This window comes from Melanotaenia boesemani, chromosome 16 (assembly GCF_017639745.1).
Source record: "Melanotaenia boesemani isolate fMelBoe1 chromosome 16, fMelBoe1.pri, whole genome shotgun sequence".
In the NCBI taxonomy this organism is placed as follows: domain Eukaryota; kingdom Metazoa; phylum Chordata; class Actinopteri; order Atheriniformes; family Melanotaeniidae; genus Melanotaenia; species Melanotaenia boesemani.
Window position 1 is genome coordinate 21338274 of NC_055697.1, and position 26996 is coordinate 21365269.

Genomic DNA, 26996 nt, shown 5'->3' on the forward strand with positions numbered 1-26996 from the left:
ATTGGATGTGGTGGCAGAAACAGGGTCTCATCTTAAAAAAGTGATATTCAGGAGAAAACAGTGAAACATTAATTATGATTTCTAGTTGCGAAGTGTGTTAGACCCTTTTGTTTGGCTTTTGCTTTTGTGCAGATCCAAAAATGTATGTGCTGTTGAGCTGAATCTAATGGACGTAAATATTCTTATAATACCCATCTATTGTACAAATCTGAGCATGACTTACATCCTCAGTTCAAGCATGATAGCATTATTCCAACTACAAAGATGAAGCTGATTTTTAAACATGCACGAGCAACCATCAAATATATTTTTCATATTGCAAATCTTATGTTTGATTGAATAATTTAGACACGAAAGTATCTCCAAATGTATTCAGTATCTCCAAACAAAATATTTGCCTGAGCAATGGAAGCCTACAGTTATGCAGCTGTATAACATTGCTTTTGTATCTGCCTTATAGGGGCTGTGCAATATGAGTGTGTAGTATATTGCTTTGATATGATGGCTGAAAAGTGGAGTGAAAATGTATTAAACACTGGAGATTTTCCCAAAACTTATAAATAAATTGAAACATGAGAGAAAATGAGAGAACAAGGCCTAATCAAGTTGGTTCAGATGTTGAATACTGGAAATTTGAAAGAGTTAAAACTGATGCACAGAAATAGAAAAAGACTCTTTGGTAGTTTTTATGAATTTGAGAAAAAAAAGGTTTCTTTCTCTCGCTTTCCCTTACTGCAGCTGACTGATTCTGTACCATACATTTATTTTCAAGCAGATAATCTGCTCCCTTATCTGCATAATGAACAGAGTCATTGATGTTTTGTGACTGTTATGAGTTCATCTCTTACTGGATGTAGGTGAGAATCCAAATCTTTATTATGTTTTTCTGTGTGCAGAATGGTTTCACTCCGCTTCATATTGCTTGCAAGAAGAACAGAGTCAAAGTGATGGAGCTTTTGCTTAAACACGGCGCTTCCATCCAGGCTGTCACAGAGGTACTATAACACATTGCAGGCTGGAGCACATTTTCTTTCAATATTTTCTTTCTGCAGAACGTGTTTCTTTAAATTGTAAATGTTCTGACCACTGTATTTAATACATAATTCAATACAGTTGACTTTAGAAAGCCTTTTGTGTGGAAAAGTTTTACCAAATTGACTTTGTTGTTAATGTGATATTTTTTTCATGCAGTCTGGCTTAACGCCTATTCATGTGGCAGCCTTCATGGGACATGAGAACATTGTCAATGCATTGATACACCATGGTGCATCACCCAACACCACCAATGTTGTGAGTGAATGATACTACTCTGCAACATATTAGAAATATATACTATTATACTATTATACATATACTATTTTTCTTGTTTTTCTTTTTACATATGTGTATTTGACATGTATGTGTGTGTCTTCCAGCGAGGGGAGACAGCTCTCCACATGGCAGCCAGGGCAGGCCAGGCAGATGTAGTCCGATACCTCCTGAAGAACGGAGCCAAGGTGGAGACCAAGTCCAAGGTTAGAGCACTCAGCCTCATTGTCAGTCATTGTGTCAAGGGGAAAACAAACAATAATAAAATATAGAGCTAAAAGTCACCTCCACTCTCTCTCTCCAGGATGATCAGACAGCGTTGCACATCTCCAGTCGGCTGGGGAAAGTTGACATCGTCCAACAGCTGCTGCATTGCGGTGCTTCTGCTAACGCTGCCACCACGTCAGGATACACCCCCCTACACCTGGCTGCCCGAGAAGGACACCAAGATGTTGCCGCCATGCTTCTGGAGAATGGAGCCTCGCTCTCATCCTCCACTAAGGTAACAGGCGCTTATTGTATCCATATGTCATCAAATGAGTCAAAACAGATCCTATATGTGGTGATCCAAGCAGCACATTACAGTGCAGAGGATTTCCAATTATAGCAATACCACATAAGCCCTCTAGTTGGCACCAGTTTCTCTTTCCAGTAGCCTCCAGGAAGATTTCATGTTTCTTTGTCTAAATAACCAGATACTGATAAACCTTTTTAGTCAAACTGATGGTGATTTAAGAAAGTTTTTTTGTATAATTATTATTATCATTTTGCAAAGAATATTTCCTGCACTCAACCATAAATGCTCCATCATTAATTTGGGTGTTAGTTGGTGCAAATCTGAGTAAATGCACAAATCAAGGTCAAACAGAAATCTGGAAGAAAATTTATGGAACTGGTTTGTGCATGTGTGTGATTTGTAGCTGGGGGCTGTGTTTAAAGGTCGTCTTTGTCAGTGGAGTAGATTAATGAAGGGTGAACCGTGTGGTGCTCTTTCTCTGTAACACACACACACACACATAGTATCTTCTGGGACATTACCTGAGTCAGCTGTTCAAGGAGATGATGTCATTGCAAGGTAGGAAAAGAAGAACTGGTTGACTGAACTACAAATCAAGCCATTTGTGATGTTTATGAAACCAATTTATCATTAGAGCAGCAACATTTAAGAAGATTCTAATGTGGCCTCTCTATCCTGCAACCTCTCTGAAACAGTCCTTCACTGTAGAGGTCATGTGAATGCTGACTGTAAGCAGTCACACAAATGAGGTCATGTGTTTCAGAGTAAATGGGTCACTGTGGGAGACCCACATTCCCCTGGAAAATGTGACCAAATGTCTTTAAATATCTGAGCACACAGGAAGGAAATCGAGCTTAATATGATCACATTGTACAACAGCCGTTTGTGAAAGGACCTATAATTTGATTTATGAGGTAATTGTAACCTTTTGTATAGTTAAAACTAAATTTCTAATGCACACTTAGTGATCAGTCTAATTATATCAAACACTGCAATATCAATGGTTTTGTGATTTCATAATGTGTACTGAACAGGCAAAAGAAATTATCTGAATTAAATTTAGAGTTTTTAACATTTGGACTGTTCATATGTTATTGGATTTCCATTTGTAAGTTTATTTCCTGTTTTAACTTCTTCCACAAGTTCCATCTTTTTATTAAGCCTGTGTCTTTAATTCTAATATTGAATCATTTTCTATGTCCAACAGAAAGGGTTCAGTCCGTTGCATGTGGCTGCAAAGTACGGCAAGATGGAGGTGGCCAATTTGCTCTTGCAAAAGAGAGCCCCACCTGATGCTGCCGGAAAGGTGAGTTATTTCTGGAAAGTACAGAGACCTGAGGCACAACTTGTTTTAGGGAAGCAGTTTTAATCTTGAAGCTTTTTTTCAGAAGTGCAGCTGCTGGAAAAGATGAGCTGTTTGAGAACGAAAGGACATGACTCATGAATCATAATCACAGCAGAAAGAGTTTGGATTTAAACTTAAATTTCCTCATTTCTGCAACAAGCTGGCTCAGGATTAGAGTTTGTAAATACACTTCCACAATTCCTGTCAACATGACAAAAAAACTGTGAGATGCAGATATTCTTTCAAATTTGTAGGAAGAAACTATATGTGCAGTTATTTAGTGTTCCTAAAGTTATGGTAACGTTGAGCATTTTTGATCAGATAGAACAGTTTTCCTATTGACAGCTGACCAACACATGGTTAAAATCAGGAAGTCATTCAAAATGCTGTGACCAGTCATCATTCTGTAAGTCTTTGTTTTTTAATCCTATCTGTGTCTAAGACAGTAAGCAGAACTTTTTTGGAATAGCTGCAGCTAGACACCAGGCTGGTGGGGGTAATTATGTGGAGTGGCAAGTTTTGTCTGATTTCAGAGCAGCACAGACAGCAGATGCTTCTCCTTTTGCAAAATACTTGCAGGCAGACTTACCTTTCCTCCCATGATACACGTGTATGCACGCACACACACACACACACACACACACGGTGACACACTTTCTTTGCACAGGCCTATTGGAACTAGTCTGTTCAACCATCTGAGAGCATTTAACATAATGGCAGTCAGGTATGATAATGAAGCTCCCACAATGCATGGTGGTGTCACGCTAAAATCAACCCTGCTGTTAAACACACAAAGCAAAACAAGGATTTAGTGTATTTTAATAACAAAGATTTTCTGGTGAGAACAAAGACCACAAAGAGTTTTGTTTTCTTGCATTTGTCTGTGGCAACTCCCCTGAAGTCATTTTGCAAAGGAAAGTGGATAGTTTAATACATAACTTCACCTACCAAGACTGCATAGTTTATTGCGCTACAAATGGGGTGGCTTCAGCTCAGGAAGAAGAGCGGTTGTCTGCCAACCTGAAAGTCGGTGGATAAATTCCAGGCTTCTCCTGGCTGCATGTTGCCTCCGATGTGTATTGGGGTATGAATGTGTAGTATGTAACAGTAGAAGTGCTGAATGGGTGAATGAGACATGTGATGTAAAGTGCTTTAAGTGGTCAACATGACTAGAAAAGTACTTATATAGATAAGTACAGTCCATTTAATAATGCTCTATCAATCTAGGCTGAAGTCAGTGATTTAACAAATTCTGATGTTTTTTTCTGGATTTGCACTTGTCATGCAGAACTATAAAGAGTCAAACAATCGTGTTAAGTTATGTTGCTTCATATTGTGGTCTAAGTTGCAAGATACTGCTGGCTGAGTACTTGTTTTAGTTTAAAATCATTCTTACTACAGCTGCGAAATTTCAATGCAACAGAGGCTGCATGTCTTTATGCGAAGAAATCTTCCTTTTTAGTTTTTAACCTGTTCTTTGCTCACTTTGCTGTTTACATGCCTATCAACAGCAACAAACTCATTGTGCTTAAAAAAGAATTTAAAAAATAAAATAAAAATATATGTTTAATATAAGTTAAATAAATTATATAAGATTTTTCCAGTCAAGTCAAGTAAGAACTAGAAAGCATTCAAGTTTGCCTTCACAAACGTTGTTGCACGACATATTTGAGTTCATTTGGCTTTCACAACCTTGATTGTGGCAATTTTGAACATTATGATGTGAATGCTGAACTGATATAATGTGCAGCCTTGCTGTGCATGAAAGTAATGTTGCATAATTTTTTTGAGCTTAAAGTTCTGTGTTTCTGACTAATTTTGATGGTACTCTGATATTCGTTATGTATATTCCTGGAGGCATCATTGCCATGCAGTGTTTTGAGGCTGAGAAACCGCTCCTCACAACTTATTTATCCAGCCCAGAGTTACAGATGTGTTTTACTTACACTGCAACAACTATGTATAAACACACCGGCCATTTTAGGCACATATTGTGGCTGATTCAGCAAAGAAATGCAAGAGGACAATATTAAAGGAAGCGAGAAATGAAACACAAAAAGTGACAGAGCAAGAGTTGGACTGACTTTCACTGGCTGGAGGGAACTCAGAGAAGAGTCAGGATGCAAGACAGATGTCAAGCTAAATTTGTTAGGGGTTCCCACCGTGTGAAAAGGTTCAGTGGTGTTGCTTTAATGTTGTATGTATGAGGTTTAAGACAAAAGTGCCTGTTTCGAACTAATCTACTGAAGGTGGACACAGCTGATTTGATATCTAAGCTTAAGGCTACCCAAGTGTAATGCAGATGTGGGATATCTTGTGCACTAAATAAGGATTTCTGTGTATTTCTGTGTAGAAAGGAATATCTGTAGCATTTTAATTTAATAAATTATTTAAATTTAATTTAATACGTAATGATTTTTCAATATTGCAAAAGGAATAACAGCAAGGCAACATTTTTCTTATTGTGTCATCTTATTTTAAAGTTTTCATGTTTTCATAGTTGGGATGTTGTTTTTGCACAGAGAATTCATCTGTGTTTTTTATTTCAGCTCTTTTTCAGTTCTTTTTCTGGTTTTGAACACAGAGACCTCATAACAAACAATTTCATATAATTTGCACCATGATGTTAACATCTCCACCACGGTATGAGATATCCTGAACATTCAGGGCATTTTGCTCTATTGGACCAGGAGAACATCTTCTAATTTTAGTGTTGTGATGGATTATTATCTATAACCTAAATCTGAACCTTGAATCACTGAAGGGGGTCTTTAAATCCAAACTTTGGCAACATGCTGCTGCTGCTGCTGCTGCTAGCATACTAAAACCTTTGTTTATCTTCCACTATTGTAAAAAAAATAATGTATATTACACTGTCTTTGCTGTCCATTGAAAATGATTTATTTTCAGTTCAGGTGCTTTCCTTTGTTACTCATATGCTTGAGGCAGTCATTATTCACAACTTCCTGATACTCTCAGGTCACCAAACAACAATTTTAATATCGTGAATTTATATAACTCTATTAGATTTTCGCACTATCTTAGTGTATCTCATAGTGACTGTAAATTGCATTTACATATTCACCTGATGCTTGTAAACTAAAAAGAAATGCAGTCCAATAATAGAAAACCACATCAACAAAAACATTTACTTTACTTATACCCTGCTGCATTGGCTTGAAGCACTGCTGTGACATCAGTTTCTGTTTTTTAAACTGTCCATCAAGCACCTGAAACAGTTCCCTGTTGACGATCAGGGTGAGGTTGACGAGTTATGTTTCATAGGCCAGCAAAGACATGCTCTCCTTTCACCTGTCCCTCTTAATAATGTCATCCTCTTCTAGCTTTGTCCAGATTTTACCATGAAGTTGCTGCTCTGTACTAAATATGTTTCATCAGTTTGATGTTGATCTCCCACCATCTCTTTAACATTTAGTTCTTTAATTTTACTTATCTGCATGTTTGTGCTTGTGTGTCTTATGTGATCTTCTAATCAGCTGTTTCGCTGCATGCCTGTTTGCGTGGATGTGTTTCTGCATTTCTGTGTGTGTGTGTGTGTATGTGTGGGTGGTTGTTTTAGAGTGGGCTAACTCCACTGCATGTAGCTGCTCACTACGATAATCAGAGAGTGGCACTGCTGCTGCTGGATCAGGGAGCTTCCCCACATGCTGCCGCCAAGGTATCCACACAAACACACATTAACACTCATGTCAAACTGACTTTGCCTGGCTTATGCTTTCAGTTCCATCTCAGATCATTAATAAAGGTCTGTATGTAATGTTCCTGTGTATGTGTGCAGATAACGTTCACCCATTTCCTCCAATTTCATTGTGAGTTTTCTTCATTCTCTACCAAGTGTTTGAACTCTCTCACCCAGCCGGAATTTAGCTCCTACTGTCAACATGTCGGATTTAGTGGTTTCTAAGAAGCTATCATTTATATTTCTCATAAAACAATGTTAGACACACTTTTGTGTGTGAATGTGAAGTGGTTGGCATTTCACATGTAGAAGACAACCCCAGAATGAGTCAGAATTCCCAATTCTTCACTCTAAAGCTGTAAATTTGCCCCTTTAAGGTGTGTTTTCCAATAAAAACACACATGGTCTGTGAATTACGGTCAGGCTGTGGTTTTTTTCCCCTGCCAGGCTTTGCTTGTCTGTCACCACAGAACACTTATGAGCTAAAAAAGACGATGAATAAAAAGATGGCAGGATATGCCAAATTTGTGTGGACTGTCAGTTGACATCCTGCAAAAAAGAAACCAGAACTTGAGAACCTAATTTATCTTTCCCTTCATTTCCTTCCTCATAGTTCTTTGTCCTAAATCTGTATCTCTATTTATTTCAGTATTTCTCTCTCCTCCCTTACACAGTCTTATTCATCCCTTCCCTCCTCCTCATCTGTCTCTCTGTTCTTCCCTCCATAAATTCTTTTGTTATTTGGATTGATTCGGTGCACTCGTTCTGCATGTACTAGAGGGGTTGTTCAGAGGCATTTCCACAAAATGAACCAGCACAGAGTTTTGTCATACAACTTAAAGCATTACTTTGACTCACAATTTAGCTCTTGTTTAATCAGATCTAATTCAAAGAAGGACAATGATTTGGAAATAGTGTTTCCTCAGTGTGTATTTTAGAGCGCTCAGCAAAGAGACTGACAGTAGAGACAACGAGGCATTATTTTTCCACATACTACCTAATCTCAACTTTGGACTGAAAAGCTTTGGATTTGTTTGAATAAAGCCCTCCTGCTATGTACGAAGGAGTTTCTAACAGGGAAATGTTTTTTAGAGCTCCTAATTTAAAGTTAAAGGTTCTGGCTAAGTATGGTTCTGACTTAAGGAAACCAGAATGGTGACTGATCCTTTTCACCGACTCTCCTGTCTGTTCCCATTGTTTCCAGCATTTATTGCTTTGTTTGTGATTTACCATCTGTGGGGAATCATGTGTCTGAGCTCTCAGATGCTCATTCACAAGATTTTTGTAGATTTTTATCCCATCACTGATTAATATAAAATGACTCAGGCTGCTCTGGGTGACAGTTATATTAATAAGCAATGCTCCCTTTTGTACAATGCTGGGTATTTGTTGGCATATATAAATTAATTCAATGTTGGGAAACACAAAGCTGCTGTTTTGTGTTATTTATTTGTACATTTATTTGTTTTTGTGTTTATCATATAAGTATTTGTAGATGTAATGAAGGTGATAGCTGGTTTAACTTATTCATCAGTCTATAATGTATAAAGAGATTTCCAGTTTGATTTGGAGTTGGATGAATACATTATAGAAAAAAACACCTATTGACCTAATGTTGCATGCCTAATTACAATACCAGCCAAGTTGGAATTCCATTGAAAATGTAAACTAAAGCACCAGCTATCAGCTCCAAAGAAGAGCTCAGTCCAGCTTTCTAACTTCCACCTGTCTTTTGCGTACCTCAGAATGGCTACACACCACTCCATATTGCTGCCAAAAAGAACCAAATGGAGATTGGGACCACACTGCTGGAGTACGGTGCCGACACCAATGCAGTGACAAGGCAAGGCATCAGCCCCATTCACCTGGCAGCACAGGAGGGCAGCGTGGACTTGGTGTCCCTGCTGCTGGCCAAGAACGCCAACGTCAATGTGTGCAATAAGGTGATGAACAGCACATTTTTTTATATACATCACTCTAACACATGAGTATGTGCACCCAGCACATTGTTGCTTAAACATCCTCCAAACCAAGTTAAAAAAAAAAAAATTAAAGCTTGTTTTCTAGTAGAGATGGACTTTGTCTTTTAATGCACTCCAATCAGAGCATTTATTTATTTGTGCATTCACATGTGTTGTGTGTGTGTGCTTCCATCATACACAGAGCGGACTTACACCACTGCACTTAGCAGCTCAGGAAGACAAGGTCAATGTTGCACAGGTCCTTCTGAACAACGGGGCTGATGCCAGCCCACAAACAAAGGTAACTTTTTCCAAGACATCACAGAAATTCACTGTAAATACACAGACAAGAGGTAGTGTACTTCTTCCCACTCCTTTTTCAAAATTCTTTTTATTGTGATTTGATGATGCAATATTATTCTTTTTATTCTTTTTTCTTCTTCATTATTTTCTTTTTGAATATATATTTTTCTCCTTCCTTAGTTCGAAATAAATAGATTTAGTCATATATATATATATATATATGTATATATATATACAAACTCTGCAATCATCTCAAGTGCTGCATAAATAGAGCACTGATACCCGAGTGGAGGGTATTCATGTCTTTATTGACGCACTTCACATTGCAGCAAGAACACATGCAGTGATATTAAGTCACACACTCCTAACAGGCTGCATACGCTCACTGAGACTGATAAACAGCAACTGAAGGTTGGGCCAGTGCAAGGTTATTTGGTGTTTGTTTGTGTTGACAGGACAGTTGTTTACAGCAAACAGGTTATTCACTCGTTTAATATGATGCTATTTCTATCATAGAATTAGAGAGCATGCTAAAAAAATAAAGACAATTATGTATTCCCTTCTAAACCATTATTTGGACAGTTTTCAGATTCTTACAAAATGCACTTTCAGAAAAAGCAGCTTCTTTTGGAAGTTGTTCCATAACAGGGACAGTCCTCAACATAACTAACTAACCTTCCCTCTTCTTGTTATCTTCTTGCTATTTCACACCTCTTTCTCCATCTACTGTGCTTGATACAGATGGGTTACACTCCACTCCATGTGGCTTGTCACTATGGTAATGTAAAGATGGCAAGCTTCCTGTTGCAGAACCATGCCAGAGTGAATGGCAAAACCAAGGTAGACAAACCTATTTGCAGATGTGCAGTTTTTGTGGTTATATAAGTAAAGATCTACATAGATTAATGTAGCAAGAACAAATTGATTGTGTTTTTGTATTTGTGCCCATGTCTCTATCTAGAATGGTTACACTCCTCTACACCAAGCAGCTCAGCAGGGCCACACCCACATCATCAACCTGCTGCTTCAGCATGGAGCCTCAGCCAATGAGCTCACCGTGGTGAGCACACAATTGCACTGGCACAGATACACGCTGTCCAACAGAGCGGAAGCTGTAAAACTGAATCTTTTTGTGTTTTCTGTGTCCCTCCTGTGAAACATTGTCTTTGTCTGTCACTGGTCAGAATGGGAACACTGCCTTATCCATCGCCCATCGTCTTGGTTACATCTCTGTGGTGGATACTCTGAGACCCATGACGGACGAAAACCTGACTGCCATGGTGAGATGCTGTTTTCTTCTACAGCACCCTATTGTTATGTTTTTGTGCATACAAATTTCCATTTGAACACTTACTCCATGGATGTAGATGTCAAACATGTGTCTATGAGGAAATTAGTATGACAACAAAGTTTTATTTTGTTTTAAGAGGTTTTTGAGTTTCCATAAGTAAACTATTTATACATGCACACATACCCACAGCATTTATTTGGCTTTACCCAACTCCTGAGGTCCTTTAAGATCATGATACTTTTGTTTGACTTCCATACTGACTCAGAAAAACATAAAATACCTAAATGTCACTGTCTGACATAAAACACATCACATAAAAAGCTATCTTAGGGCATTTATTAGTTTCTGGCAGTAATATCCTCAAAGCTACTTCATCTCTGAACTAAGTTATTAACCAAGTATCATATATTTAGACGATGCAATATGATCTTCTTTGAATACCAAAGAATACCTGATTATATTCTAATACCAGCCTCCCAATTTCCTCTATCCTCCTAACTGCTACCTCAAAATGTTTCACAGCCAAACAATTTGAAGGATGCTTCAAATCCTAAAATGCACTCATTGGCTAAAGGAGAGGGGAGGCTTGGTGGTGGAGCAACAAGTGAGGATAAGCTGATGCATCCTATGCAAAAAGTCTGACAGCATCCATGACGTCAAAAGGCAAATGTATTTTGTGAAAAACGTGTATATCTCAGCTGATAGATGTGCTGTAACAAAACAATGATTACATGATGCAGATGTGTCAGCTGTCATACTTCTTAAATATTTATCTAACGTTGGCTCTGACTCAAAGACATCATTTTGTACAATGCCTATTACCTCGTGCCTGCTCTTGCCCCCTCCTCCTCTTACCTCTCTGAACAAATTGGAAAATTAGATAAAGGGTTAGTCTGTTCAATTTAGTTTAATTTGACCTTATAGTGTATAACCCAATGTACTCATACTGAAAGCAAGAAAACTTCAAACCAGCATTTTTTTAGGTATCAGTTCCAGCATCACAGCAGTTAATCCATAATTGCATCAAACCCTGGTCTATCACTAATTTGATACTCTATTTATTCTTATAGATATTTATTCAAGTTCAAAAGAGTCTTGCATCCAAAGATCTGCTGACTTTACATGCCTCAGTAACATAGCATGAATTAGACATACTTATGTTCAAGTGCAGTAAATTTCTTTAGGGTCATTATTACCTATTGTAAACTACAGCAGTAATAGTAGGTATTTGTAAAACATTAAAGCCATGTCGGCCAGGCCATGCTTGTTAAAACAATGGTTAAAAACTAATTAAAGACAAATAACCTTAACTTAGTCCAGTATTCAGAATATACTTTAACTGTGACATACTGGTAAAAAATGTTGAAATATGAATAACATAATTTTTTGCTTTTTTTTGTTATTTTTGTGATTATGTTAAAACACAAAAGACATTTAGAATTTCTTCTTTATAGGGAGTTATTGATTTTATTTGTTTCTTCAATGTATAAAAATTAACTTGAAACTTTCAAAAGTTTATATCAACATTACCAAACAGAAACACCTTCACCAATGGGTTTAAATGTCACATTTCATTTAAAAAAATTTGATAAACTTATTTAATAAATGTTCAAAATGGCATTATCCATCAAAGGCTGAATCAGTAATAAGTTCAATTCTGGGATTTTTGACTTTTTCATTGTTTTTGAATAAGTCATGAGTGACTTACAGTTCTGTATAAAGATCTGTGTTTTTGTATTTTGAATCTTATACATTTCACATGAGCAAACAGAAGAAGTAAAACTTCTGCAGTGTGAGATATCAAGCAGTTGTACTTAACAAAAATTGAAAGACCAACTCCTTACCTGAACTAAAACCTTGGCCAGGCATTCTGTAAATGAAGCTAGTGTGTAAATACTGCAAATTAGCTGGCAAGTCAGTCAGTCACGTTGCGTCACATGTGAGAAGTTGCCCTGATTAAGAGACAGAAAGAAGGCTCAGATTGGAGCTTAAGGTTTCTCTTCATTTAGCAGGGGTCACAAACAGTGATCTTATCAACACACGTGCGTGAGGAAGGAGAAGGGTGAGGAAGACAGATGGAAAGAGATACAGCAGGATGATGAAAAGGTGACAGGAGAAAGCGGTCGCTGAGGATCCAGTACAATCACAAGTGGTGTAACTTAAAGATTAAGGTCATTTCCTTACAGTTAGAGGTCTGGGTTTATGTCTCTTGTGAAACTTGAATTGCAGCATGTGGATCCTTTTTTTTAGCCAGTTATGTGGGTTAAAAAAATGAAAACATACAATATCACTACTTCCTGCTTTGACAGAGTACATGCTGCACACAACAACAAGACTGTTTCTGGTGCAAGTTCAACATCCTCTTTAAAAAATATTCTACAAGTTAATGTTTAGCGTTGGTTAATATGCCAATGGCAAAATACTCACTAAGACAGATGTCTCAGCTGCAGGTGATATTATAATTTTCAAGTAAATAATATTTAACATACTGTACCCTTCCTTGACCCATAATAGCCCCACTTGACATATTTGTTACATACAGTTTCTGAGACATTTTGCTTCAATTTATGGTATAAACTTTGCTCAAAATCCTGTTGAACACAATCTGATACTTGTCTTCTGTCCCCTAATAGATACCCAGAAGCAGAAAACCACATTATAATATTTTTAAACTATCACATGGTAATAAATGGTAGATACCTCCCCCCAAAAAATGTTTTTTTTTTTTTTTTTTTTTTTTTGTTACATTTGTTACAGGGCCAAATAAAGACCTCATATTTAAAAAAATTTGACTTTTCTTACCATTTTTTCATGGGTTGGGCCTTAGAGGGTACATCCTGATTTTTTTCCTCACAGCAGTGCACAGTCAGCATTAAAGTGTGCAGTGAGCTGGACGGGAACTTGTGTTATTTACTGCTTTAAAAACATGAAGAACAATCCTTTTAGTCTGTTGTGGTGTGTGACATTTAATATGATCACTTGAAAGCATTGCATCAGCTTTGTGGCTCAGGGCTGTTCATATCTAACTGGCTTAAAGTTTGTCCACAATTTAAATAGTTTTAAGCATATCTTATCTTCTTTGCAGAGTGCATCAGAAAAACACAAAATCAACGTCCCAGAGACCATGAATGAGTTCCTTGACATGTCAGACGATGAAGGTATGTGAAAAGTTCTGAAAATGTCTCTTTACTCTCATTTCCATATGCTGAGTGTTGAATAAACAAATGAATGAATAACTGAAGACATTTTCATTTTGTTTGCATGGTTTCCATTGGCTGTGTGCTCCATTCATGTGCATGTTTAACTGTATGTGTATCCAAACCACACAGTTCGGGCCAATGTGCCAGAAATTCTCAAAGAAGATTCTTTTTCAGATGAAGGTATTTGTCACCAGTTTAAAGCTGCTGTTCTGTTGTTTGTTTGCTTTCCATTAACATAGCAAATGTCAGTAGAACTCCCCTGCTAAGTTATCTGTAGTCAAGCCTTTACTTTACTACTATTCAGCTTTGCTGTTCAATTTAACAAGAATGGCATAATATATTCCGATTATAGCTAAAAATCATGCTTTCCATTTGAGTGCTGTGGTTTGTATGTTAGTGTTAAGATGTTGAGGCCCTGTTAAATCATGCTTACACTTGTAATAAAACTACTCACATGCAAGAGGAGGATCAGTCAGAAAAGTTCTCTGTTAGCTTTCCATCATTAGTTATAATAAAATCTAACCCTTTGCAAATTTATTTCAGGAAATTTATCAGAAAACAATCAATTCTGTTAAGCTTTAGCCTTGAACCCAGCCGGTCCTTTTTCTGTACTCAAGCTGAAACTACTGGATCTCAAAAATACATATTTTAGTCTTATGCTGCCTGATTCTCCTCATCAAAGAAACGTTAAGTTCCTTCCAAACATGTGAGAGCATAAAAAAGCCTCTTGTCAATCTTGTCATGCTGTATGCAAAATTAAGTTATGTAACATTAGCAGCAACATTGACAGCAGTAGAATATCTGCTGTACCTCTGCAGAACCAAGTTTACACATCACTCTTCACTTTGTTTTGGAACCACAGAGCCAACATGCTTGCAAAATTGATGAGCTTGTTCGTGGGCCGTTGCTCAGGGGACGAACGGGGCGGTGTGGAGTTTCTTTGTCAGGTGTTACAGCTTAGACTCAACATGCATATCAAGTGATAGTTGATGAGCTTGTTTTAGAGCTGTATGATAAATATCCTCATTGGCTTAGTGTGTTATCACAGCTATGGACAAATTATAAATAACTGGACCCATGGCTTCATGTTCTGCACATAAACTGTTTATTCAGTGTACATAATTCATCAGCAGTGAGCTGTGGCCTTGATAGTCACACAGCAGCCTGAAAGACTGACTTCAGTTGGCTGAGTTCAGGCTTGCGCTTGTTTCCATGGTTTTTTCTTCTTTTTTCTTTTCTATCTGTCTATGTAGGTGTGTTTAAAGGCGTTAGTAAAGATTTTCTATGACTCTTTAATCCTATATGGAGAGGCCAATCCTTTTAAGCTGCTGGTTGGAGTGAGTGGGACAAGTCGCTGTTCTCTCTGGTTGTGTGTTTGTGGCTTGCCCTTTTGCAAACACAAGCTCATCTCATGCTTTTTACACATTTGTAGCCACTAACTGCACTGTTTATAGGGAAAAACTTAACCTATTGCTGAGGTTTGCTGTAATCACATTGTGAAGATGGTATTACAACAGCTGGCTCATGCCTGTCTCTTGCATAATTGCTCATCAACTCACTTTTTCTTGTGCAAGTGTTATTCGCTTGGTGCAACATGTAGTGGGAAGAGCTGCAAAGGGTTGTTGCTCAAGAATCTTACAGAATGGCAAAATGATGCATGTTCTTGATAGCTTATTTCATCATTATTACTCCAGTTTTGCATGCAGCCAGGCTTCCTCGTTGACTTCTACGGCAGAGGAAGAAAAACGAGAGGAATGCTCTGTGCGTTTCTTCTTTTCTGTTGACTGCCTCCTCCAGTGAGTTTCTCAGGCATTTGCCCAAAAGACCTGTCAGCTGACTGTGCCCTCCCTAGAGCTTTAAACACTTCCAGTGACGCTCCTCGGCCAGAGTTTGTTGTGAATGTTGTTGAGCCAGGGGCTCACGGAGACTCTCGCTCTTTTTTTTTTTTTAAATCCAATGAGATGAGCTTTCTCTGAGCCGCCTGCAGGGGAATTAACCCCGTTGTGGTCAGATGGCTTTGACTTCTAATGTTTCTGCTTGGTGTCGTGTCCAGTTTTGCAGCAAGGAAAACTTAAAAAAAAACTAAAAACTTAAAAGGATCTTGGATTTTATTTCTCGACGGGGAAAAAGAGGCAGAGACGCCCACAGCAGCTACAAAAAGCGCAAATTGGCTGGAATGGATTTGAGTGAGAGGTGAAGAGGGGGCAACTTTTTCCATCAGGCTCTGAATGGACCTGGCTACTTGGTTGTCTTTAGTTTTCATTGGATCTTCGATTTAATCCGGATACCGTTTGCGGGCTATTTCGAGAGAAACGGAAATCGCCAAGGATAAATAAATAGGATTGTGATCAGTATGGCTGCTTTTGAAAAAGGTAAGTCGTCAAAGAATCATCAAAGGAAGTTTGAATAGCCTGTGTGAGGAAGACAGAGAATAAATCGACAGAGGGGAAAAGTTAAATGACGTGAGAGCTCGTGGTTGGATGTTAAAGATTTTTTTCACCTAACTTAAACTATCTTTAGTTCTCTGCCAATCAGCTGAGTGTCAGGGGATGACAGGGGATTCTTTTTTTTATTTATAGCGGGGCACAAATGGGGAAATTTATTATCCAGAAGATGCTTCATTTTAATATAGTAGGCTACAGCAGGAGTGTGTGTGTATCTGAGCTTGAATGAGATGTTTTTTTTTTTGTTTGTTTTGTTTTGTTTTTTTGTAGACCGGAAGTGCAACTGCCAGTTTACCATGAGAGTAAAGTCAGCTTTTAGTTAGTTAGTTAGTTGAATGTTTGATAGGCTCTTATACATTTAAAGTGTGATTGGTTGATTGTTTGTTTGTAGAACTTTGGAAAACGGGGGCAGCTTTAAAACTTCTAGCAGGCTGACCGCTTTTATTAACAAAAAAAAATAAAAAATACATGCTCTCTAGGCTACCCATAATAATGGGTTGTAAAATGTGATTAATAAAGTAACGTATTAGTTTATAGACCACCTTTCATCAAAGTGTTTTACATGAACATACCAGGAATTGAAAACTCAAAAGTTTAGCCTTTAATTGTCGTTGTTGTTAAGTAGGCCTGTTTAAAATAAAACTTCACTGTCTCAAGATCACCAGGACAGTTATTATACCAGTGTATTAGACATGTATTTCAATGTTTCCTCGTGGGAAACCTACTTATGTTGATTTTGCACTTTTAAATGTATTGTATGTATTATATATATGTATTATATGTATTTGTTTCTTCTGTATTTATAAACACTGAAAATGAGACGTTGCTATCTGGGATTTTAATCGTGAGCCAGTAACATGTGACCTAAATAAAAGGCTTTGTATGCCATTGATTTTACCAGCTTTCATGGTACGTTGTATTTTGAAATTTGACACCGGAAACGGTCGTGTCTCGTGCCGTCTGCCTTGACGCCGGTGGTGATGTTTGATCGGAGTGCGGCAGTATTGAAGGTAGGGGGAGGGGCTGCGGTGAAGGAGCACAGTGTTGCAGGCAGGACAGAGCCGGACATGAGGGAGAAGGGGAAACATTACAGCCGCTCCGGCGGCTACATTGACCGGCGTGTCATCGTTCACCGGTCCGCCGATCGAGGTGCGTTGCGGTTCTGAACTTTCTGTCATGTTTTGCTTGTTATGTTGAGGCTTTGAGTGCCTGTTAAACCCTCTGCTGTGCTCTATGTGTGAGTGTCGTGTAAAGAGCTGCGCCTGGTTTTACAAGAGAGCTCCAGATGTACCGCAAAGTGGCTGTACCGCTGCCTCCGATGGCATTTAGTCTTATAAACAGAACATCTCCACTGCTGCGTTTCACGCTGTCGTGCCACAGTCTGATTAATGGTTGAAAAGAAAAAGTTGCGGCTGGCCACTTGGTTGCAGTGATGTTTTGGCTTCAGTATAGTGGCTTTGATAATTATCCAAGGCCCTCAATCATTACTTAAATCAAACAAGAGATAGATCGATGTTGGCACTGAGGGCTTGTTTTTCATCCCTGGAGTGCCGCATCGCCTCTCTAGAAGTTAACAGGAGGATGTTATGATTTCATCCCTCCACCAGGTGAGGATGCGATGACCGGTGACACGGACAAATACCTGCGGCCTCAGGACCTTAAAGAGCTGGGGGATGACTCCCTCCCTCAGGAAGGCTACATGGGTTTCAGCATAGGAGCCCGCTCAGCCAGGTAGGCACCTGTCATTCAAATCAAACTCTTTTTTTCCCCTCTCCCTTGAGTCAATTAAAATTTGTGACATCATTTTCTCCACTGATGCTATGATCATCTTAACACAGATTTATGATCCTATATAAGATATTTCTTACATGTTGGTCGGAAAAAGATGATCTGATATATCTGAACAGAAACGGAAATCATCAGAGAAAGTAGTTGGAAAGTTGCCATCCACTGATTCAACCTGACAAAATGATTCAGCGTTTTTTGTGACCTCATTCAAAACCAAAGCAAAAGCTGCAAATGGCTCACACAAGAGGTATGAGCTGGCTCTTTGAGTGAGCAGCTGCAAAACAGAATTCAACTACAGTTTAAAATAGAGGGAGAAAGTGTGTTGTGGAAAACTAGGAGGCTGCAGTGAAAGCACATTAGAGTGTATTGTTGCCACAGTGACAGATGGCAGATGCACTGCGATGGCTGGATTGATAAAACAAAACAACAGTAACTGTTACAGGAAGCTGCTAACATCAGCAGGGACATCAGACAAGGGAAACGCTGAAATAGATGGATAGATTCCATGTAAACAAGTTTTCTTGATGGGTTGATGTGTACTGGAAACAGCATTGTTATTGAAATAATCTAAAAAATGTGACATTGACCACATGGAAAAGTTTGACTCTTGATTTTATTGCTATCACTGTTTATGATTGGCTGTCCTACTTTCATTTAAAGATTTTGTAGTACCACATATAACTGTGTTATTCCAACATAAAATATTATTCTGCTTCTCTGTAATTCCAAAGTTTAAAGGAGCAGTTTTTAAGTTACAACTGATTATAAAATTTGACATTTCTCTTTACATGAGTGTTGTGAAATATATCAAATAATGTATCACTGTACTTTGCTGAGCAAGATCTTTGCTTTTCCTTACCTTTCTGTTTGTGACATCTGCATTGCATGGTTTGCTTTTTCTGGGCTGAATATACACAAACACAGTCATGTAAACAGTGAAAAAAAAGTGCTTAGTTGTACCGCAACCATGCAAAATCACAGCATCAGTGTCATATAATAAAAAAAAGAGCCACATCATGCTTGAATGTTTTCCAAATACTTTGCTTTTCACTCTTCTCTTTTGTTCTTCTTCTTCTCGTCTTCCTGTACCCTGTCTCTCATTCTAGCCCTAGAATCAGGTAAGAAAAGAGCAGTAGTTGTAGTAGTAGAAGTAGGAACCATTAGCTGTGAATTGTGTCACTCCCTTTCCACCCTAGATCCAAACCCCAACCCCTGCACCTGTAAAACCACCAACCCAAACCACGAGTCATTCATTGCTCATTGTTGTTATTCAGTGTTCCTGGTTTTCTACGTGTGATGGTGTATTTGTCACGTTATTGCGGTTGTATTTTGAGATCATCACTCTATATAAGCCTATTTTTTCACCACTCTAACAAAAGTCATCATGTCTGCAGTCTGAATGGGAATTTTTTTGATGCAGGTGTGGAACAGACATGAGAAAATCAACAGCAGCGGTTTTCTTCAGTTTGAGTTGTGTGGACTAATCCCGCTAACTTTTTGATGTGGCACTTTATGTTTGAAGCGCCACTAAGTGTAACTTCCAGGGATCAAACACATCATTGTTTGGATAATCCACATCTCTTATCCGCTCTGTCTGCATGCAAGTAATTGGAGCTGTCCAGAATTTTTCAGGATGATTCTCGCTGTTAAATGATGGTTTGCAGAGATGGAAAAACAGCCTGATTTTACACATTTGGATGCATTCAGAAAACACTCGCACAGATGCACAATAGCTCAATTGTCAACAGTTGTTTTTGTGAGTCCACACCCACATGGCAGCCAAAAACTATAAGAGCACTAATGCATATGTGCAGCTCTTTTAAATTAAAAAAAATTGAAAATGTAGTTTACAGTTATACAAACTGGGTGATTACCAGCAAAATGAATGGAAGTGGTAGAGAACAATGGGGTAATAGAAAAAAATGTAAAAGAATCCTTTTTTCAGTGGATTTTGGAAGGAACTGCACAGTACAGTCACAACATGATCCTGACATGGAAATAAAAGGCAGTAATAAGGAAGAGTCACATCCAGAAAGAGATAATACACAACCTAGAAGAGGAAAGATGGATGTCGAGGGAAGAGAGGAGGATGTACAGAATTAGAAAGAGGAGGAAGCTGTGAAGAACAAACAGGGTCCGGGTGAGAACAGAAGAGGAGGGGGGGTGCTGTCATGCCAGCGAGTCCATTCAGTCTGTACAGAGTTGCTTGGTAACTTCCATGTGGTAGGCAGGCTCTGCTGAATAAAGGGCTTCTCTCTGCTGAATAGTGTGCCCACTCAAACCCGCTGAGCTCTGCAATTTCTCCCCCCCCTCGCCCCCCCACCCCCACTTTGCACTCTCACACATGGCGCATCAATACACACATACAGAATTCACTCTGATCAAATACAGCACAGAGTTGTCAGCTTTGTTTATGGGCATTAAACCATTTTCCAAGCTGCATAAACATACAAAAAAAGCCTCTTCTCATGTGTAACATTTAACACCTTTGCACACAAGAACTGCACTCATTCAGACATTATTGGATCTTTTACACTGATTGAACCACTGTAGCAAAAACAGCATAAGAAAAAAAAAGCTGAGAGGAATCTACGGCACTGCATTGAGGCTGCAAAAATAGGCACACGTCACCGTGCAGTCATAAAGCAGACTGCAGCAAAACAGATAGAAAAGACCAGCTTCCCCTTTTCCTGGATTTTACTCCCTCAAAACACAGTCCTAGGTCTAGTAATCTTACAATAAAGATATCTCAGTCATTGACATTAAAACAGATTTAACAGTTCAGATGTTTTAATCTTGTTTCTTTTCTATTGTTACCTTTACTAATTTGTGAACTTTTTACTCTCACCTGCCATTAAGGTGCATATATGTACAATCTGTATCTCTCGCATTTCATCATTTAGACACACTTAGTTTACATGTTCATTGGACACTTACCACATCTTCTATTAGAAATATTTTTTTTGGCTGCCCACAACTCATCTTTCTCTTCCTCGTTCCCTTTATCTCAGTGCAAACAAACTGAGCTTACTCTCATTTCCATCTCTGATTAACCTGCTACAGTATCTTATTCGTCTTTCTCTGCGGACTCTTTCCGCCTCTCTCTATTTTCCTTTTGACTACTGGGCTCTCTGTCCAGTGAATGAATCCTGGTTCCCTGGAGGTTGCATGTAGTAATGGATTCCTTGCTTTTTGTTTTATGGCGTGTCCCCCTGCCCATCACTTGTTGTTGCCTGTGGCACTGGGCTGCATGGTAACCTGTAGCCTCCGCTCCTTCAGTTCGGATAGGTCCAACACACTCAACCGGAGCTCCTATGCACGAGACAGTATGATGATTGAGGAGATTCTGGCCCCAACAAAAGACACGGTAAGGTCTAGCTCATTCTCTTCTATATTATTTCTTAACCTTTTGTCATCCTCTGTACTCAATATTTTCTCTATGCCAACATTCGTATTTCCTTCTTTGGTGTCTCTATTTGACTGTTCCAGTTCTTGATGAATGCCTGTCACTTCTAGTGTTTTGTTTTTCTACCGGTGGCCCAATCATAACACAGGCTGGGTATGTTAATGTAGAGAGCAGGAGTGTTAGCCATGCATGTGTTGGAAGTGTTGAGGGTGAGCGCGTAGCACCTTGACGAAGAGTTTATTCAAACCTAAGGGCTTTGGGAGGCCCCCCCGATGCTTTCACGTAAAAAAACCGCAGCTGTCTGCAGAACTCTTCTTGCCTTTCCAGTGATCGTGCTTGTGGCCCGAGGCAGGAACAGAAACTGTAGCTGCTCACATAATAAACCATATTTGCTGTGTTTAGTTAAATTCAATATCCCCAATTAGTCTGAATTGAAGAGAGCCACAAAAAAATGCATATATCTCAACCCCAAAACATACTTTAGTTTTTCTGATGCTCGTGAGCTTTACATTTAATTGTATGTACCTGAAACTTTACGTTAGGTCTGTTTTAGCCATGTCAGTGCAATCATTAGTATAATGGGGTGATTTTTATTTTATTTTTATTATTTTATAATTATTTTTATTATTTTATTTATAGTTAATTTGATAAGACCACACAGTTTTCCCAACCTGATTTCTGGACTGTTTTTCTTCTCCCTTAAGCTTCAGAGTGTCTGTAAAGACATCTCCTACTTGGTTGACCCACTCAATAAGGTATAGATGTTGGTGGATGTCTGACTTATTCATCTGTTTTGCACTCACTGTCACAGTGACTCAGATTCCATTCTTTTGGAGTTTTGTGTTTTTGTATTGTTGGTTTTGGGTGTATGCCAGTCTTGTGTCTTCTTCACTGCTGTTTTTAGGTTGTAGTTGTTCCAATGCTCTGGACGGTGCACATGAATTCCATGATTTAGTTTTCACATTAAAGATGTATCAAAGCTTATTTTTGGCCTGATTTACTGTATGCCAGTATATTTTGTTTCTTTTTGCCCCAACTGTGTTGAGACTGTGAGCAAATGAAACACAAGCTCTAAATGTTCCATTCCATCTATAGCAGGATGGTCATGAAAACAGAGGGGAGGGTAATTTCTGTAACTGTTATAATGATGAAGTCTTAGATTTTGTTTCTTTTATTCCACTTTGGTTCATTTTCTTCACTTTTCCTTACTGTTTTATCTCTTTTTCCATTTTTTAACCTTTATCTTTGGATCCTCGTCTTCCAGCATCTTGCTGTGACCAGAGACTACAGTTCGGAGTGTATGCGGCGCTACAGCTGGACTCCAGACACCATGGACCACAGCCACAACACTGTGTCCAGCCCCATTCACTCCGGGTAAGAGCAGCTGTCATGCTCACACACACAAATACTGCATGCACATCCTTGTAACCACTGCTTAAAACCAATGTGCTGCCTTTTGTTCTCCCCTCACAAATAGTCAATATTCAGTAAAGCTTGTGGCACTGATGCAGACAAGATGTAGGGCTGTGGGATTTCTGCAGTGCTGCTGCTTAACAAGTTACATTACAGCAACAAAAACATACTTATCATACCACAAGTCTTCAGACATGGCCCAGAAGTCCCCAGAGTGCATTGACACTGTGTTTTTTCTATCATTACACAAACACACTACAGGCTCTGTGGGAGCTCATGGTACAATGGCTTAAACGTTTCTTTTGTATAAACTGATAAAAATGCGGCTTTCATGTCATGCACACACTTTGAATATATGATATCATAAAATGTTAACGTCTGTTTTAAATAAACTGAGCTGTCGTTGCACAGAGCTTCAATGAGAATTACTTTGGTGTTACTCGGAAATTAAATACTGGGATCTATTATGTCCATTTTTGGTTATGTATCTTTGCCTCATTATTTCTTGTGCGATTGTATGTGTAGATATTATTTTGTCATTTTGTCCTTTGTCTTATTTATACGTCATCCTTGATTTTTTTTCCTCTGTTGTGTTTTTTTTGTCCTCTTTTATCTTCAGTAGACATTAGAGATCCCAATAGTACTTGTGAAAATCTGATACTAAAACTAGGTTCTGGGGGTTTGCCTCCTGCATTGTCTCCATTTGTTTATTTTGCAGCCTCTCCTCCCCGCTCCCTCAGTATGACTCCAGGTGATGACTGAGTTTGCTGCTTACACCCATGATGCCGCAGTGATGTCACCCCCTCTTCCACCTCTGTCTCCTTCTCACTTCGTCATCTGTCTCTTCTCTCTCCAGTCTGTGCTCGTCTCATCTGTGTGGTCTGGTCTTTCATCTGCACTTCCTAGATATTAGAAGTGTGTTGGGAGTTTCATTTATGTGCCATCTCTCTCTCTCTTTTTCACAGTGCACATTAAGACTAAATCTGCCACAAAATCTTTCAGGATTCTGCTGTTTACAGCAGATAATGTAGAAAAACCAACACTTGTAGTGGGAGTTGTTCTATGCCTTCACATAAACTCATCCTACCTCATATTTCTTATATTAATGGGATGCCAAAACAAGAATAGTGCAGCAGTCACATTAACCTACTCTTGGTGAAACATTTGTGAGAAGTGCTTAATATTTGATCACTGAATGCTACTTTAGAGGGACTGAATCTTTGACAGCAGTCTCACCTTCAGGCTCAAAACTGGAAACTAAACTTTCTGCCACTTCATTAGCACCCTGTTTAGTTTCAGATGATGTTTGATGGCAGCTGAAGGTGAGAACTGGCAAGTTTCAGAGCTCAAAGCATCTTTTTTTTTCTCTATCGTCCTTCCTCCTGTCTCTGTTCTTTTTTTGTTTTGTTTAGTTTTTTGTTAATTTCTCTCTTTTCCGTACTTTATTTGGGTGTACGATGATCACAGCATGGGAATCGTCCTTTTCACTTGTGTCCATGGCTTCTGTCTATCTTTCTAATTTGTCTTGTTTTCCTCTGACGTCACTCTTTTTCCTCCTGCAGGTTCCTTGTCAGCTTCATGGTGGATGCCCGTGGTGGCTCCATGAGAGGCAGCCGCCACAACGGCATGCGCATCATCATTCCTCCCAGGAAGTGCACTGCGCCCACACGCATTACCTGTCGCTTGGCCAAAAGGCACAAGCTGGCTTATCCCCCACCTATGGTGGAGGGGGAGGGCCTTGTCAGCCGGCTGGTGGAGGTCGGACCTGCTGGCGCTCAGTTCCTTGGGTAGGCCTTTTAACAGGATATTAGGAGTTTATCAAAATATTACCTCAGAACAGCCAATTAATCATTAAATTCTGTTTTCTCTTTCAGTCCTGTGATTGTTGAGATTCCTCATTTTGGTTCAATGCGAGGGAAAGAAAGGGAGTTGATTGTGTTGAGGAGTGATAATGGTGACACCTGGAAAGAGCACCAGTTTGATGCCAGACCAGAGGACCTCACTGAGCTGCTTGTTGGAATGGATGAAGGTAAAGATTTGTTTTGTTTTGTTTTGTTTTGGGGTTTTTTTTCAGCCATAAATCAATGGGTGAAGGTGAACTTAATCACTCAGGAAAGCTTGTACTTGTCCTAGAAAACCAGTTTTCTCATTCTTTCTTATTCATTTATATAATTAAAACTTATATTTGTGGACTTATTGGAAAAAAAAGACAGTAGAATGTCATAAACCACATTTCTGAAAATACTCTCTAACACAGAGCTGGACAGTCCTGCTGAGTTGGAAAAGAAGCGCATTTGCCGCATCGTCACCAGAGATTTTCCACAGTATTTTGCTGTAGTGTCAAGGATCACGCAGGAGTCTAATCACATGGGTCCTGACGGAGGCATACTGTCCTGCAGCACTGTATCCATGGTCCAGGCCTCATTCCCACAGGGGGCTCTCACCAAAAGAATTCGAGTTGGCCTGCAGGTATACAAGGACTTCTTGAATCAGCTTAAATTCAAGCCTTTTTTATTTCTTTGCAAATGCCATTCACTGACTTGTAAATATTTCATTCTACCTGAGATCCCTGAGATTACATTGAATGTTCAAGAAAGCTCTGACTGAGTAGTTTACTCAGCTGGCTAAAAGTTCAGTCTTAATCTTTTGTCATTCTCTGGTTTCCACTGTTTCTTTGTAGGCCCAGCCTGTACCAGATGAAATGGTGAGGGCGGTCCTCGGAAACAGGGCCACCTTCAGCCCAATCGTCACAGTAGAGCCCCGGAGGAGAAAGTTTCACAAGCCGATCACCATGACGATCCCCGTTCCACCTAGATCGGCAGAAGGCCATCCCAGCGGTCACCGAGGCGACTCTGCACCATGCCTGCGTCTGCTCTGCAGCATCACAGGCAAGTAGACTTACGGAGAACTAGAGCATGACAATATCTCTGTGTTGCTTCTAGCCAAACAGCCTCTGCTGGACTAGTTACAAGTAACTGAGCCCTTTTATGTCAAAATAAGCTTGTTGTAATAATTGAACTGGATCGCGGTGGCCTCTTCAGGCCTGTTTACAACTTAAATTCCCGCTAATTATGAAGGGAGAATTATGAACTGGTAAGGTCAAAGGATGGGAAGAATGAATGCTAAACAACAGGCTGTGATGGAGGGACAGATAGTTCATATTCTGACTCTGTTTCCTACAGGAGGAACCTCACCTGCACAGTGGGAGGACATCACAGGAACCACACCTCTGTCCTTTGTAACAGACTGTGTCTCCTTCACCACAAATGTGTCGGCCAGGTGAGACACACACACAATGCATATGGTGAAAGTATTTAAAAATCTTAGAGAAATCATTCAATTTTATAGTCACAGCATGTCTAAATAATAAAGTAGAATGTTGTGTTGAAGAACAAGAGCAAACTTCTCGCAGAGTATGTAACAAGCCTAATCGTGGTTCATGTAGTCAGAGCAGAGAGGGCAGAGAGAACGGCCCCCTGAAAGACCTTGGTTCCTAGAGAAGGTGTCTCGACATGACAAATAGTGACAGTATGTTACCAAAAAACAATAAGAAGTTGGGAGTAAATATTGAAAAGCATCGCAAAAGAGAGGAAGCTCAAATCACATTTTGCTGTCAACTGAACTGAGAACATTTTTACAATTTTTTCACATCATCTCTTTTCACATAAAGAGAGGAAATTCTCCCATTTGTCTGAATCTAAATGTAATTGGATGGCTCTAACTCATCTATGAGACTATGGCCCTGATCTATTAACGCTTTGCGTGTACTAAAACAGGTGCAGACGGCTTTGCTCCGCTAAAATCGGCCCAAGCTTATCTATCAAAGCCGCAAACATGGAACTGCGTCAGTTATCCTGGCAAAACTGCGCCGCTCTCCACTTTGCGTTTCTGAAGCTACTGCATATGCATTATGGGCGTTCCGGCCAGAAAGTGCACATTAGTGGGAGGAGACTATGCAAATAAATCTGGTTTGAGCAGCAGTGGGATTCATGTAGCCCGCAAATAGTTTGCGGTGTTTATGTTTGCTCTAAAAATAGCGTTTCTGAAAAGCAGGTGCTAATTGGCACAACAGTATACGCGCAATGGCTGCAGTAATAATTTTAAGGAGGAGGCACAGACACCATGAAAGGCGACTAAGATAATGCATTTTTTTCTATTATATTAATATATTTAGAATGCCAGAGAAGAGGATTGTGGAGACGATCCAGCGTTGCAATATTAGAATTGCTGGATAAGTTTAAAGACTTTATCATGCCTGTCTTTTATTATTATTATTATTATTATTATTATTATTATTATTATTATTATTATTATTATTAT

General features: G+C 39.1%; 1 protein-coding gene across 8 annotated transcripts in view; it reads left to right on the plus strand.

The window, feature by feature from the left end:
* LOC121656166 (ankyrin-3-like) overlaps positions 1-26996 on the plus strand; it is a 129715-nt gene that overhangs the window by 76712 nt on the left and 26007 nt on the right. For 2 of the 8 annotated variants that reach the window (XM_042011242.1, XM_042011240.1), the window contains exons 11-30: positions 897-995; positions 1192-1290; positions 1416-1514; positions 1613-1810; positions 3033-3131; positions 6751-6849; positions 8616-8813; positions 9034-9132; positions 9876-9974; positions 10096-10194; positions 10319-10414; positions 13511-13583; positions 17677-17800; positions 21122-21224; positions 22528-22637; positions 24239-24463; positions 24551-24705; positions 24934-25145; positions 25357-25564; positions 25859-25955. In XM_042011242.1, the coding sequence (XP_041867176.1) occupies positions 897-995; positions 1192-1290; positions 1416-1514; positions 1613-1810; positions 3033-3131; positions 6751-6849; positions 8616-8813; positions 9034-9132; positions 9876-9974; positions 10096-10194; positions 10319-10414; positions 13511-13583; positions 17677-17800; positions 21122-21224; positions 22528-22637; positions 24239-24463; positions 24551-24705; positions 24934-25145; positions 25357-25564; positions 25859-25955 (2591 nt within the window). Of the gene's footprint in view, positions 1-896; positions 996-1191; positions 1291-1415; positions 1515-1612; positions 1811-3032; positions 3132-6750; positions 6850-8615; positions 8814-9033; positions 9133-9875; positions 9975-10095; positions 10195-10318; positions 10415-13510; positions 13584-17676; positions 17801-18963; positions 18976-21121; positions 21225-22527; positions 22638-23394; positions 23428-24238; positions 24464-24550; positions 24706-24933; positions 25146-25356; positions 25565-25858; positions 25956-26996 lie in introns of all 8 variants that reach the window. The other 6 variants (XM_042011237.1, XM_042011235.1, XM_042011236.1 and 3 more) reach the window with 6 other exon arrangements.